This window comes from Ichthyophthirius multifiliis (assembly GCF_000220395.1).
Source record: "Ichthyophthirius multifiliis unplaced genomic scaffold scaff_1120509249760, whole genome shotgun sequence".
NCBI classification, from domain to species: Eukaryota; Ciliophora; class Oligohymenophorea; order Hymenostomatida; genus Ichthyophthirius; species Ichthyophthirius multifiliis.
Genome location: NW_004087363.1, coordinates 8,771 through 23,564, shown reverse-complemented (window position 1 = coordinate 23,564; position 14,794 = coordinate 8,771). Strand labels below are relative to the sequence as shown.

Genomic DNA, 14,794 nt, shown 5'->3' with positions numbered 1-14,794 from the left:
ATGACAATTTTATTAATTATTCCTTGGTTTAGTTATTTAGTAGCTGAAGGACTTAAAATGTCTGGTATTTTAAGTATTCTTTTTTGTGGTATTACTTTAGTTAAATATACTTTACCAATAGTATCTGAAAACGCGAAAAAAACTAACTAAAAATTATATAGTAATTTATCTTATCATTTCTAAAATATTGTTTTTTTATTTATTGGAGTTGGCTTAGTTAGTTTTGATTTGGCATGGGAGTATATATTATTATTTATATGTTGTTTTTTTTTTAATATATATAATATATATATGTAGTTAAACAGGAGTGCTTTTTTATTTTTTGTATTTGTAATTGTTAATATAGGAAGATTTGTTAATATTTAAGTCGTGTCTTTTTTTTAAATAATAGGAGAAAGCATAAAATTAATAGTTCTTTTAAATTCATTTTATGGTTTTCGGGTTTAAAAGGGTGTACTTCATATGCTTTAGCTATGAACGCGAATGAAATTTTTAAAGATAATTAATAAGGAAGAATTATGTTAACTATAACTTTACTTTTTTCGATTATTAATGTTTTTTTTTATTTTATTTTTTTATTTTTATTATTATTTATTAATTTTAAGATTTTTATACATTCGTCAATTTTTTAGTTTATTTCAAAAAAATATAATTCAAAGTAAAGTAAAAAAAATATTATTTTTTTGATTTTTTTTTTTAAAAAAAAACAAAAATAAAGGATGAGTGAATATTAAGAAAATGAATAAAAAAATATAGAAATAGAAAACTAAATAAATGCAAATAAAGAATATAAAGGTTTTTTTCATTAATTAAAAGAAACATTTATTATATTTGATAAAAATTTCTTGTAGAAACTATTATATGAGTATGAAAAAATAAATATAAATTTTAATATTTTTTTAAAAAAAAATAGTGATATTTTTAATCAAGAAAATCAAGGATAAAAAAATATTTTAGAAGATTAGTAAAATGAAGAAAATAAAAATTAAAACTCAAATTTAGATAATAATTAAGGTAAAATAAAAATATTTTATATATTTTATTAATAAAAAAATAAGTGAATATTCCTTTAAAAAATATACATAAAAATTTAGGAAAAAGATATTCAATTAATAATGAGAACAAAAAATAAGTAGTATTTAACACATTATAAGTAGATTCTGATTTAATTAATAATTAAATAAGAAAAAATGAAAAAATTTAAAATAATAATTGAGAAAATAATTGAATATATATAAATATATATAAATATATATATATATATATTTTTATATATTTAAATATATATTAATTTTATATATAAATATAAGTATTTATTTTATTTTTTTTAACATTTTTTTTATTTTAAAGTTAATCTTTTTTATTTAATTTTATATTTTAACTTAAATATTTTATCTATACATTGTAAAATAGAATATTAATTTATTTTTTTATATTTTAATATATTATATATGTGTAAATTTTAAATACAAAACAATATTTTATTTTATAATAAATACAAAATAATATATTATTTTTATTTAAAATATTATAGATATTTCTAATCTAGCTTGTTTTCTTTAAAATATTTATGAATAAAATATATTAAATTTTATTATTTTTTTTTATTATAAATTATTTTTATTAAACATTTGTTATCTCATTTTACATTTTATATATTTAATTTATATAAAAAAAAAAAAAAAAAAATATTTTTTAATTAAAAATTTTAAAAAATACTAATTAAATAAAAAATAAATAAACATATAAAAGCAGTTTTAAAATTATAAATTAAAAAAAAAAAATATTATTTATATATAAATAAAAGCTAATTAATTTAAAAAATATAAAAATATAAAATGGCATAACCAGATCCAAAATTATTATCAATGTTAGAAAAAGTATCTCATCCAATTCTTGAATTGGATTTAAAATTAAAGGTACATGGTGTATATAATTTTCCTGAAGAATGGAAATAAACAGATGAATTGAATCCAACTTTATTTTCCTATTCAGCCAAGATATTTTAATTAGAAGCACATGATGGTAAGTTACATTCTCGTGAATTAACTGAAAAAGAACTAAAAGAATAAGAAGAATTAGCTTTATAAAAGAACAAAAAAGCTCCTGCAGCAAAAAAAGATAAAAACGCAGTCCAAGAAGTTATTTTAACACCTGAAGAAGAAGAATAGTTAAGACTTTAATAAGAAATAGAGGCCGAAAAAGTAAGAGTTTTTTAATCAATGTGGGATTAATTAGATGAATAAGGAAGATTTTATCACATAAGTGAAGATAAATACAAACAAGGATGGATAAACTGGGAAAAAGATGAAGATTAAACTAAAAAAGAAGGTGAAGATTTAGATTATTTAGAAGAATGTATATATGAAAAATAAGGGGAATATATTTATTTTTAGAAAAATGTTCTTGCTTCTGATGATGAAATTGTAAAAATGAAAAAAACAAAGCCAAAAGGACTTAATTTAGCAGATTTAAATAATTTGACTTTCCGAGCATGGGTAAATTTAAAAGAATTTGAAAATCCAGGTACTATAGAAATTACATAAAGATGTTAATTAGAATAAGTAAATTATATATATATATATATATATATATATATATATATATATATATATTTATATATTTATATATTTTTATATATGCATTAATTTTATATATATATATTAAGGTTATTTCTGAAGATTCCCCTTCAGATTTACCTAAATTTAATACTGAAAAATGCTATATTAAAATAAGTTTAATTTTAAGTTAAGCTATATCTCCTTTAGTTGAAGAAGTTAAACCTACTATAGAGGAATTAGTACCTAAGAATTTAAATATTAGTAAATAATAAAATACAAAAAGTATTATTAATGAATTAAAAAATGAGCTTGTGGGTGCAATAGAATCTTTGGCGTTGGAATATTAAATGTTTGGAAGTCAAAATAATACAAATAGTGATAATAAAAATAAAGGATATACTTATTAATAAAAAGCTTAAGAGGCTTAAGGAAGAAAAGAGTTGTTTTTATATCATTTTGGAAAAGAAAATAAATATAAAATTTTAAAAGAAAAATTAAAGAAGTCTATAATAAAGATATGCCGAGATAAATTTTAAAAAAACGGGTTTATTTAAGGTATAACAAACGATTAAAAAGATATGTTTTATTCAGAAATTTATGTATTTTTAATAGAATAAACTAGATAAACTTTATCTGATTTAATTGAGTTAAAAAAGTAATGATATATAAATAATATATAATATTTAATATAACTCTTTATTTATACTTTTAATATTTATTAACAGAGAAGATTTTCATGAAGATATTATTTTAACTTATGAATAAAGTTAAAAAGAAAGAGATAAAATATTAATAAATATTACAAAAGAAAGTTAAGAAGAGAAATTATTAAGACTTTCTAATGAATATGAAATAATTAATTAAATAGATTTAGCCGAGAAATATATGAAAAATTTAATATATTTAAATAGTTAAGTACATACATCATATTTTTAATACACTAAATTTCTTTTAAGAAATAAAAATTTCAATAAAGCAGAAATGATGCTCGAATAAGCTTTGAAATTTGATCCTTTAAATAAAGACTATTAGCTTTTAATGAGTAGTTTATATTTAAGGAGAAATAGACATAAAGAATGTCTTAATATTTTAAATAAATTACTTAATTAGGATAAAGCTTGTAAATTATATAATACTATGATATCTATTATTTATTAGAAATGGTTAAACGATCAAAAATAAAGTGAAAAATATAAAAAAATATCAGAAAAAATTTACTTGAAAAACTAAGGAATGCTACCTCCAAAAATTAATCGTAAAAAATTCGCAAATCCATTCGAAACTCCTAATTTTAAACCGATTATAAATGATGCAGATTTAAATAAAGGACCAACTTTGTAAAATGATTAGTGGGATGAAATATATTTAGAAGTTATTGATTATTTTTAGAAAAATAGCCTTTATGAATTAGTAGAATAGTGTATGGAGTTTGTTTTTGATAATGGAACAAGTAAAGTTTAACTTATTAATTGTCAAATTCAACTATTTAAAGAAAATTATGGAGAATGTCTTAATATTGTTAATAAACTTTTGGTAAAAAATAAAAATAGTTTAGATGTTTAAATGTTAAAAGCTAATATATGTTATTTATCAGGTAATAATATTTATATATATTAAATAATTTTTTGTAAATAAAATATCATAACAAAAAAAGATAAACTATATGAATGTGAAGAAGTTTTCTTAAAAGCTTTAAAATTAAGAGGATAGAAAAATTAAAGTTATTTTAATCCTATTGTATTTTTAAGATTGGGTTCTATTTATTTATAGAGAAAATCATGGGGAGATGCAAAAAAAATATTCGCGAAATCTGTTGATAATAAACCAAATTCAAGCCTATCTTGGTTAGGTTTAGGTATTGCTTGTTTAAGATTAAATGAAAAAAAAGAAGTAAATAAATAAAATAAATATAATAATAAATATAAATAATATAACTAATATAATAATATATATATATATATATATATATATATATATATATATAAAAAAATAAATATTATATATATATATATTACCTTTTTTTATATAAATATTTTTATATAAGGCTGAAGAAGCATTAACATAATCTAATATTTATGATTCTTTTAATGGAGAAGTTTGGGGTTACTTAGCTTTACTTTGTCTTTTAGATAAAAGTAGATTAATTTAATCTGATTAATGTTTAGGTGAATTAATTAAAACTGATGTTACTGATATAATTTTATTAGAAGAATTAGGTGATGAATTATCAAATATTGGATAATATATTAATGCTGAGATAATTTATTCTAAAATAATAGAAATTTAAAGATAAAAAAAATAATATTAAAAAAATAATTTATGTGATATTAATGTTAAATACGGAAAAATAAAAATAAATTTAAGAAAATATAAATAAGCATTATAATGCTTTGAGGAAGCACTAAAAATGTCAGAAGGAGAAACTTAAAAAGCTATTATAAAAGAACTAATTTAAAATGCTATATTTTATTCAAATAATTCTAGATATGATTGAATTTTATATATAAATATATATATATATATATATATATATATATATATATATATATATATTTATTTATGTATTTATTGTATTTTTTTTTTTAAAAAAAAAATATATAAGATAAATATTAATATACACTAAATTATATTTTTTAATTTTATTATTTATAAATTTTTTTGTATTTTTATTATTTTTTCTAATATATAGTTTAATTATAATATTTATATATTTTTATATATATCTATATTTTTTATTTTTTATATAAATATAAATTATTTTCAATTTATTAATGAATTTTTAATCTTTTTATATTTATTTATTTATCATTTAATTATTTCTTATTCTATTTTTTTTTTTAAAGCTTAAGTTTATAAATATTTTACTTTAATTTAAAATAAAATATTTTTTTTAATTTGTTAGATTAAAAAAATACTTTTTATATTTTTATATATGAAAATACTAAAATCTTTATTATTTTAAAAAAATATATCATATATTTAATTAATTAATAAAAATTTTATAAGTTTCAATTAAAATTATATATTAATTTATTGCAATTTATTTTATTAAATTTGTATTTTTTTTTAATATTTTACTTAAAGAAATAAAAATTAAATTAAATATAATTAAGACAAATTTTATTATTTATAAAAGATTTTATTATAATAATATTTTTATTAAAAAAATATGAAAGAAACATATATCTCTGTTAAAAAAATATGATATTTATAAATAATTATATATAATATCTGAAAAACCAATAATAATTTTTTTTAGATATCACATTAAAAATTATTTGAATATTAATTATTAAAAGAATTTTTGTATAATTAAAAAAAAAAAAAGTTTTGTTAATATATTAATTTTATATTTATTATTATTTTATTATTATTATTATTACTATTATTATTATTATTATTATATATATTTTTTTTAATATTAATATTAATATTTTTTATTTTGTTTTTTTTTTTCTATATTAATAATCAATTTTTATATAATAAAATACTTTTTTATTTTTATTAATTTTATTTTATATATATATTTTTCTTTTATTTTTATTTTACAATTATAATTTTTTCTTTAAAATTTTATTTTACAAATATATTTTTTTTCTTTAAAACATATTTATATCTAAATTATAATATATTTTTTTTTATTTTTTTCCATATTTGATTATGTATTTTAAATCGTTTTTAATTTTTTATATAAAATTTTGTATATTATTTTTTATATATTTTTTACTAATTAATAATATTGATTAATTTCTTTTTATATCAAATAATGTTTAATATCTATTTTATTTTTTTATTGTATTTATTTATATTATAAATCAAAAATTATTTTATATAAATTAATAATTCATTGTGATTTTATATATTTTTCCAAATAATATAAACAAAGTTTTACTTTTTTATTTAATTTTTTAATTATAAACTAAATAACTATTTTTCGTTTTATTTAATATAAAAAAATATTATATATATATATATATATATATATAAAAAAAAAAAATTAATTAATTTAAATAAAAATATTAAATCTTTTATTCACTAAAACTTCATTATTATTATATTTCTTCTTCCTAATAATAAACAAAAAATTATTCAACCTATAATTTAAGTTAATCAGTATTTTCGAAATTCAATTTATCATAAACATCTCCTTATAAATGTTTAGATACAATAATAGTAAAATGAGAGAATAATTCGTTACAATTTTCTAATATATCCTTTACATTTTTTAATAGAAAATCGAATTATTTTTCGTTTAAAAAATTGTTCATTTTTAAAATCATTTCTTCTGTAAAATCAATATAATTTTATTTAAAAAGATTATAGAATCTTCCTATTACTTCTAAATCTAAAAGACTATTTAAGTCTTTTAAAATTTCATCTTTTGAGAAATTATTATGATTTTCATTTAGTTATTCTTAGAAATATTGATATCTTTTAATGAAATCAATTATATTTTTTGATATTATAAAAGTCATGTCTTTATTTAAATTCTCTAGTGTTTATTTTAATTGATTTAACATTAAATTCTTTAGATCAAACGTAAATTCCTTCACTTTAGGCATTCCTTTGTAGATTATTTTGAAAAAATTAGTTGTAGTATTCCATAAAGAACTGTTTTCATCTACTTATTATGGCCCACTTAGTGAATTTTAGATATCTTGAAAAGCCAATTTAGTTTCCGAAAAATCAATTTCTTATTCTTTTTTGGTGAAGTCGAGATCCAGATTATGTATAGAGGTGTTCAAAATATATAGGTTTTTAATTAAGAATAAGAACGCATCAAATTTATGTTCGTATTTTTCTGAAGTTTAATATAAAGAAGTCATACAGGAGGTCAAAATATCACAAACAATATTTTAAAAGGCTTTTTTTTCAAGTCTTTTTGCAAATTTTTCTATTATAATTACACTGTGTTCTACAATAGGAAATATTTATTTCCTTTAAGTAGAGGAGTGTGTATATTTTTTAATTTAAAAGTTATTTTAGGAAAAAGAAAATGAAAAATATGAATTTAAATCAAAATTAATGATTTTTTCTTAAATATAAATTTAAGAGAAATAATTGGCTTTTTATAAAAGTTCATTTTTAATTTTTTCAAAGAAGATTTATTTTAGATTTTCATATTTTTCATGATTATCATTATAGTCTTTTTTTTGTTTAATTTTTCATTTAAAATATCTATATTGGAAAAAATAGTATCTATATTTTAAGATTCAGCCAAGTTTATTGTTTATTTTATTATTTCGTAATAATTATCAAATAATTTCTACCAGTGTAATTTCATTATTTCTAGTGTATTTAGAGTTTAATAATTAAATACTTCTTCTGTATAAAGGACTTCTAGGAATATATTTTCTAGTGAAAAATTCAAAAAAATAAGAAATGTTTGATATTTATTCTTTGAGAATTCAAAAAGGATGCTTTATATATTTTCTATTAATTCTTTATGAAAATTTTACCTACAATATATCATATATTATATAAAAACACTATTATATAAATCATTTAATTCAGAGTCTTAATCAGAGTTCGTTTCTATGAAACTTATTAAGTTTTTTAGAGTTTAATTTAATTCAAAAGTATGAATATCATAAAGACCTAGTTAAATATATTTTTCAGAAGGAGATGCTTCCATTTAAAAGAAATTTTTTCTTAATTAAGGGTATAAACCTAATTAGAATAGATTTCTTTTAATATATATATAATTAAGAATAATTTATTATTATTTTACTTATAAAATAAAGAAGATGAATTATCATTTTGATCTAATTAATATTCTTGTAATATTTTAGGTAGATTCTTATTTATATTTTTAGCTAATTAATTATTTACAAACATAAATTCTTTATTGAAGATTTTAAAAAGAAAATTCTTTACTAAAGCTATCATTCTAATTTTTAATTTTTAATATAATTGAGAATAACTTTTTTAATTCTGGAAATTTTAGTGTACTTAAAAAAATAAAATGCCGTCTATTATTTCACTTAAAAATCTTTAAAGAATATCCTCAAAAGAACTTCGTTAATTCATATCTAATTGAATAGTATCTATTTATTAATTTATTTTTTCCGCATTTTCATAATAACTTAAATTTATTTTTATTTCTTCACTTAATTCTAGTAAGTTTTTCTATTCATTTATTAGTTTAGAAGATTCTTCGTAAAATTCGTTTATTTTAGAAACTACATGGCTTTTTTTTACTCTAAATTCTAAAAATGGTTCCTTATTTCTTCCAAGGATTATAAAATATTGTTTAAATATTATTATATAGTATTATTTTCTTTATTTTAAATTTATATTTCTTAAACTATTTCTAATTCAGGTGATTTTTTTTATTTTCTTTTCAAAAATTTATCTATGTCGATATTTTAAAACTCTATTGTAATCTATGCACTTTATTATTTTCGTAATGTTAAATTATTATTACTACTATTATTATTATTATTATTATTTTGATCTTTTTAAAAAGCTTTTTTATCCTTTAATTCAATATCTTCCATTTATTATAATAATAAGAGTGTTTTTTGGGATAAATTTATTTATTATTCCCATTCTAATATATTTAACTATTATTATTTAATCATTTATTTATTTATTTTTTTAAAAAAAAAAAATTTATTAGAATAAACAAAAAAATATCTTTTTTTATTTTATAAAATAAAAAAAAAAAGCTAATTCATTATTATATAAATATAATTATATATATATGTATTTATTTTATTCATTCCACTAAAATTCCAGTAGTATTATTTCCTATTGAAATTTAATGAATTTTTTTATAGCCTTAAAATACATTTAATTATTAATAATTTTTCATTTATATATATTTTTCTCCAATAATACCTAATTGGCCTTTATTATTTTCCCCAAAAGCATAAATATTCGAAAATTCATCAACTAAAAATGTACTATTATTGTAACTTTTCACAAAAATTATCTTTTTTTCGGATAAAAATTCATTTTAACAACAATCTCCCCACATAAATATACGACTCTTAAATTATGGGTTAATTAATTATTCAAAAATGGCAATATTATAATAATTCCCACACGAAAAAGTAACTAGTTTTTCAGTTTTTTCATTAAAAATATCTTAAATGATTACTGGATTTGTTAGATTTTTAATATTAAACTCTTTAAAATTCAATAAAAGGAATTAATTATTGCCCCAACCATATAATTTACTATTTTCTTAATTAGAAAATATACAATGGTCGTCTCCAGTATCAAAAAAAAAACATTTATCTAGTAATAGACGAGGAAATATTTAATGAACTCCAGAATTTTCAAAATTAATCACATCTTTAAATCTATTAAAAACTTATTTCCCTTCCAATGCTTAATTTTTTCCAAAAGTATATAAATTATTTTCCAAATCTTAACAAACAGTAAAAAACAAACCGCATTTAACATTAATTATTTATATATTTTATTTTAAAAAAAATTCGACAATTTATCCTTCAATATAACAATTTAAATTACCTAAACCACATTATCCAAAATAATTATTTCCCCAACAAAATAATTCTCCAGTGATAGATGACGCTACCTAATAATAAATATATATATATATATATATATATATATATATATATATATTTATATATTTATATATTTATATTTTTATATATTTATATTTTTAAATAATTAAATATTTATATTTTTATAATATTTTTTTCTTTATTTTTTATATATTTTTTTTTTTTATTTTTTTCAATATTTAAAAAATATTTTATTTAATTTTTTAATAATTTTTTTTTTAATTATTTAATATAATAAATTAATATTTAAATTAATAATTTAAAAGTAAATATTTATTATATATTTATACATAATGAGATTCCCCTTAAGATACCGATTTTATTACAATAGGATGTTTTATTGGTGAAAATATTTAAGAATATATAACTTCTGCTTCTTCTTAAATTTCAGTATATTCACAATATTCTTTTTCTTCATTTTTTAATGAGAAGACTTTTCCAAATTGTATCAATTGACCGTTTTATGTAATAGATAAAAATGAATTTTTTAAATCTATAAAATTAAAGTCTGATTCATTTGTGAGTTCAAATATCTTTTTTTATGTTTTTTCTTTTTTCATGTTAAGAATAAGACCTTTACCAGACATAAATAACTTTTTTGATATTTCGGGCATTTATTAAGGAATAATTAGTTTAAATTATTGGCTTTTTTGACTTTCTCCGTGTATATTTTGACAAGAAAAGAATATTTTTATATAGTTTTATTTAGTAAATAATTTCAGGTCAATCTCTATTTCGTTTTAGGGATATTTTTATATAATTTATGAACCTTCTTATATTATATAAAGCATATATTAGGTTATTTAATATCCATTATTTTCAGGCTCTTTAATTTTTAATTTTAATTTATAGTCTGATGTCATACATAAAGTTTCAAAAGATGTTATTTGGGAAGGTGGAAGATTCAAAAGTTTAATTTTTTCGATTGTTGAGTGTATTTATTATTGTTATTAGATTATTTTTATTAAAATTTAATCTGTTTTTTTCTTATAATTTGATTAATAAGGAATAGATATGTCGAAATCGTTTTATAAAATTAATTAATTTAATTTTAATTTTTAATCATTATCTTTTTATTATTATTCATTATTATACTATTATATTTGTAATTTTTCTTAATTTATTTGTATTCTTTAGTCTTCTTCTTTGTTTTAATTTTATACTTTTTAATTATCTGAATCTTCTTCTTTTTTTAATTATTTATTATCTAATATTTTAGATTATTCTTCATCTTTTATATTTGATTAGTTTTTTAAGATTTATTATTATTCGTTAATTTCATATTACTGTAAAATAACTTATTATTGTTAATTTTATTATTATTGTTAATTTGCTTAATATTGATAATATACTTATTATTATTAAATTTATAAATATGGTTAATTTATATTGCATTATTATTATTATTATAATTATTATTATTATTATTATTATTATTATTATTATTATTATTATTATAATTATTATTATTATAATTATAATTATGACTATTATATTTATTATTGTTATAATTATTAATATTGTTATTGCTATTAATTTTTTATTTTTTATTAATTACTTTCTGCTTTTGTTTTTTTTTAATATTTTCTAAAATTTAATCTTTGTGATATATAAAAATTTATTTTTCTTCGTCCTTTAATTTTAGATTTGTTGGTAAATTCATTTATATATATTTTAAATTTTCTTCAGAAAGATTATCTTTATAAATTTAAATTAAAATTTCATTTTTTTAACATGAAAATAACTATAAATGATCTTTTAAATATTCTTTTTATTTATTTTATATATATTCTATTTAATTTTTCAATTTGTTTTTTTCATTTTTTTTTCCTATATTTTTTCATTGTTATCTGATTCTAATATTAAAGTTTTATTAAATTATTTTATTGATTCAAAATATAAATTGTCTAAAATCTTTTAATTTTCTACAAAATCCCAATATTCTTTTTTTATTAAACTTTTCATATTTAAGTATAAAAATATACAAATATACAAATAAATAATATATATATATATATTTATATATATATATTAAAATTTATTGAAATTTTTTATTTATTTATATTAAAAAAATAAAAAAAAATTTTAATAATATCTTAATATATAAAATATATATATACATATTTTTTGATTTATTTTATTAATAATTTTTATTTTATAGAAAACTTTTTTTTATTTAATTAATTGTTTTATATATATTAATTATAAAAATTATTTATTTTAATTATTTTTTATTTTTTTGTTTATTTATTATATATTTATATATATTTTTTTTTAATATTTAAAAATATTTAATATATTTATTTTTTATTTTAGTTTTTATTTTATATATAATATATTTTTTAAGATTTTAAATATTATTTATTTTAAAGTATTTTAATCATTTAACATTAAAATATTAACAAAAAAATACAATTATAATAGTTTTTTAGAAAACAATTTCTTAGATTCATTTATTAATAATAAATTAAGCAAATACATATTAATGAATAATATTATTTAATTAAAAGAATAAGATATATAAAATAAAATAAAAAATTAATTTAAATAAAAAATCTTTATCTTAATTTTATTTTTAATAAATATATTATTTAAAAATAATATCTAATAATAATAATATATATTAGACATTTTATAATTTCTTTAAATCTAAATAAAAAAATCTTCAACATAATAAAAAAAGAATATAGTAAGGTAATTTATAAAACAAACATATTATATATAAATTTAAATATTTTTAGATAAAAAAATAGAAATTACTTTCAAATAAAAAATTAATAAAATTCTTTAGATAAATTTAATAATACAAATTATAAAGATATATAATATAATTATTTTAAGATATATAATAAAAATAAACCAATTTAAATTAAAATCACTCAAAAAAAAAAAAAATATTAAAATATATTAAATAAATTAATTAAAGTTCTAATTTAAAAATATAAAATAAAAAAGCTATTCAAAAACTAAATAATATAATAATAATAATAATAAATTGTTTATTAAAAAAAGCAATACAATAGTATTTAAAAATAAAATCTAAAAAAAACTCAAAAAATTATTAAAATAAAAAAAATTAAAAACTAAATAAAAAATAACATTAAAATTATCTATAAAAGACTGAATATCATTAGTTTAATAAAGAAAATCCTAATTACATTTAATAGAAAATGTAAAAATATATGTTAATATAATTATAAGATAATAAAATAAATGCTATCTATCTATAACTTAATACTGAAGAATTTTAAATTAAAAGTTAATCTAAATAAATAATAAAAATTATAATTAATTTTAATACTATTTATGTTTATTATTTTTTATTAAAAATTTATAAATAATTTATATTAATATTAATTAATTTAAGAAAAAGTGAAATAAAAAAATAAATAAAAAAATAAAATGTTATTTATAATAAAATAATAAAAAAAAACTATAAAATAAAAATTATTTAATAAAATTAAATATTTATTAAAAAAATAACATTAATAATTTTAATTTACTTATATAAAAATAAAAAATAAAACAAATAGTTATATATATACATATATATTTATCAAAAATAATGTTTTGTAATTTAGACCTTTTAAGATCTGTAAAAACATCATAGAATAGTGAATATTCACCCATAAATTCAAAAATAAATTACGGCAAAATCCGATTGTTAAAAAACTAAAACAAAAATTTAGTTTAAATACTACCAATAACATATTCTAATAATAATAATAAAGGAGCATAAATTAGACTTTTATAAACAAGCGAGAATTGACAATTAGATAGTTTAAGTTAATAATAAAGCAATATTAATTATTAATAATAAAATGTAGAGGAAAATCATATAAGCATAAGTCAAAATAGTTAGAATTTAGTTTAAAAACTATCTTCTTTGGATAAGTAATTAAATAAAAGTTTATAAATAAAGGAATAGATTTTTAATGAGAATTAAGTTTTAAAAAAAAATTATAAAAAAATAATAGATTATTGACATGCTTTTATTTTAAATATTAAATATGAAACAATAACTAGATTTTAAATAATAAAATTAAAATGAAAATATATAATTTATGAAAGAAGAAGATGAATCATATAATTTTTAAGCCCATGAAAAGAATTTTTTATGTACAAATTAACTTAAGTTCAGTATATATAATAAAGAATGTTCAGATGATATTTTAAATATTCAAGATATTTAAAAAAATTATTAATAAAATAAAACAAATAAAATAAAAGATGATTAACATATGAAAATTAAAAAAATATAAGGAATTAGAAATCTTGAAAGAGGAAAAAGTGAAGTTTATTGAATATCAGAAAAATACATAAACGAAAATAATTTAAATCATAAATTAAATATAATGATATATAATATGATAAAATAAAATAATATAAAAAAAAAATATATATATATAAATATTTGTTATGTTTAAAATAAAAATTAATAAAATTATAAATTATATAAAAAATATATAATTTCTATGTAATATAATAAATTAAAATTTTTATTATATTTAAGTGATATATTTAAATATAATAAATTTTGTAGGATAATTTAAAATTTTATAATTATATAAAAAAATTACTATAAATTTAAAAAAAAAAATATTTATAATAAAACAATAAAAAAATACGATAAATAAATAATAAAATAATATATATATATGTAAATATAATTTTTATTTATATATTTTTTTT

The 14,794-nt window shown here is 14.8% G+C and overlaps 2 protein-coding genes across 2 annotated transcripts, besides 39 other annotated features; both read left to right on the top strand. All coding sequences in view use genetic code 6, as the record gives it.

Annotated features, from left to right (window-relative positions):
* On the top strand, positions 1–1,061 carry IMG5_029910 (sodium hydrogen, putative; the record flags this gene model as incomplete). Its single annotated transcript, XM_004039204.1, has 2 exons — positions 1–293; positions 347–1,061. 2 exons carry the CDS (start codon positions 1–3, stop codon positions 1,059–1,061), a joined length of 1,008 nt encoding a protein of 335 aa, XP_004039252.1.
* Positions 558–596: a microsatellite.
* Positions 1,062–1,228: 167 nt separating the features above from the next.
* Positions 1,229–1,308: a microsatellite.
* A 7-nt stretch (positions 1,309–1,315) lies between these two features.
* Positions 1,316–1,348: a microsatellite.
* A 113-nt stretch (positions 1,349–1,461) lies between these two features.
* Positions 1,462–1,525: a microsatellite.
* A 313-nt stretch (positions 1,526–1,838) lies between these two features.
* Positions 1,839–5,055, top strand: IMG5_029900 (tetratricopeptide repeat protein; the record flags this gene model as incomplete). The annotated part of the gene is made up of 5 exons (XM_004039203.1): positions 1,839–2,564; positions 2,669–3,216; positions 3,287–4,155; positions 4,216–4,451; positions 4,606–5,055. The coding sequence occupies 5 exons, from the start codon at positions 1,839–1,841 to the stop codon at positions 5,053–5,055; spliced, it is 2,829 nt and encodes a 942-aa protein (XP_004039251.1).
* Positions 2,571–2,641: a microsatellite.
* Positions 4,454–4,495: a microsatellite.
* Positions 4,455–4,558: a microsatellite.
* Positions 4,456–4,547: a microsatellite.
* Positions 4,468–4,546: a microsatellite.
* Positions 4,499–4,573: a microsatellite.
* Positions 5,056–5,059: 4 nt separating the features above from the next.
* Positions 5,060–5,114: a microsatellite.
* An 84-nt stretch (positions 5,115–5,198) lies between these two features.
* Positions 5,199–5,307: a microsatellite.
* A 607-nt stretch (positions 5,308–5,914) lies between these two features.
* Positions 5,915–5,996: a microsatellite.
* Positions 5,997–6,054: 58 nt separating this feature from the next.
* Positions 6,055–6,100: a microsatellite.
* Positions 6,068–6,166: a microsatellite.
* A 351-nt stretch (positions 6,167–6,517) lies between these two features.
* Positions 6,518–6,547: a microsatellite.
* A 2,430-nt stretch (positions 6,548–8,977) lies between these two features.
* Positions 8,978–9,013: a microsatellite.
* Positions 9,014–10,120: 1,107 nt separating this feature from the next.
* Positions 10,121–10,198: a microsatellite.
* Positions 10,122–10,258: a microsatellite.
* Positions 10,154–10,275: a microsatellite.
* Positions 10,216–10,283: a microsatellite.
* Positions 10,236–10,350: a microsatellite.
* Positions 10,269–10,334: a microsatellite.
* Positions 10,320–10,365: a microsatellite.
* Positions 10,338–10,366: a microsatellite.
* A 785-nt stretch (positions 10,367–11,151) lies between these two features.
* Positions 11,152–11,192: a microsatellite.
* A 168-nt stretch (positions 11,193–11,360) lies between these two features.
* Positions 11,361–11,575: a microsatellite.
* Positions 11,496–11,624: a microsatellite.
* Positions 11,496–11,630: a microsatellite.
* Positions 11,631–11,640: 10 nt separating this feature from the next.
* Positions 11,641–11,691: a microsatellite.
* A 413-nt stretch (positions 11,692–12,104) lies between these two features.
* Positions 12,105–12,134: a microsatellite.
* Positions 12,135–12,272: 138 nt separating this feature from the next.
* Positions 12,273–12,306: a microsatellite.
* A 1-nt stretch (position 12,307) lies between these two features.
* Positions 12,308–12,471: a microsatellite.
* Positions 12,314–12,354: a microsatellite.
* Positions 12,335–12,415: a microsatellite.
* Positions 12,423–12,482: a microsatellite.
* A 672-nt stretch (positions 12,483–13,154) lies between these two features.
* Positions 13,155–13,196: a microsatellite.
* A 281-nt stretch (positions 13,197–13,477) lies between these two features.
* Positions 13,478–13,504: a microsatellite.
* Positions 13,505–13,537: 33 nt separating this feature from the next.
* Positions 13,538–13,585: a microsatellite.
* Between the last annotated feature and the right edge of the window lie 1,209 nt (positions 13,586–14,794).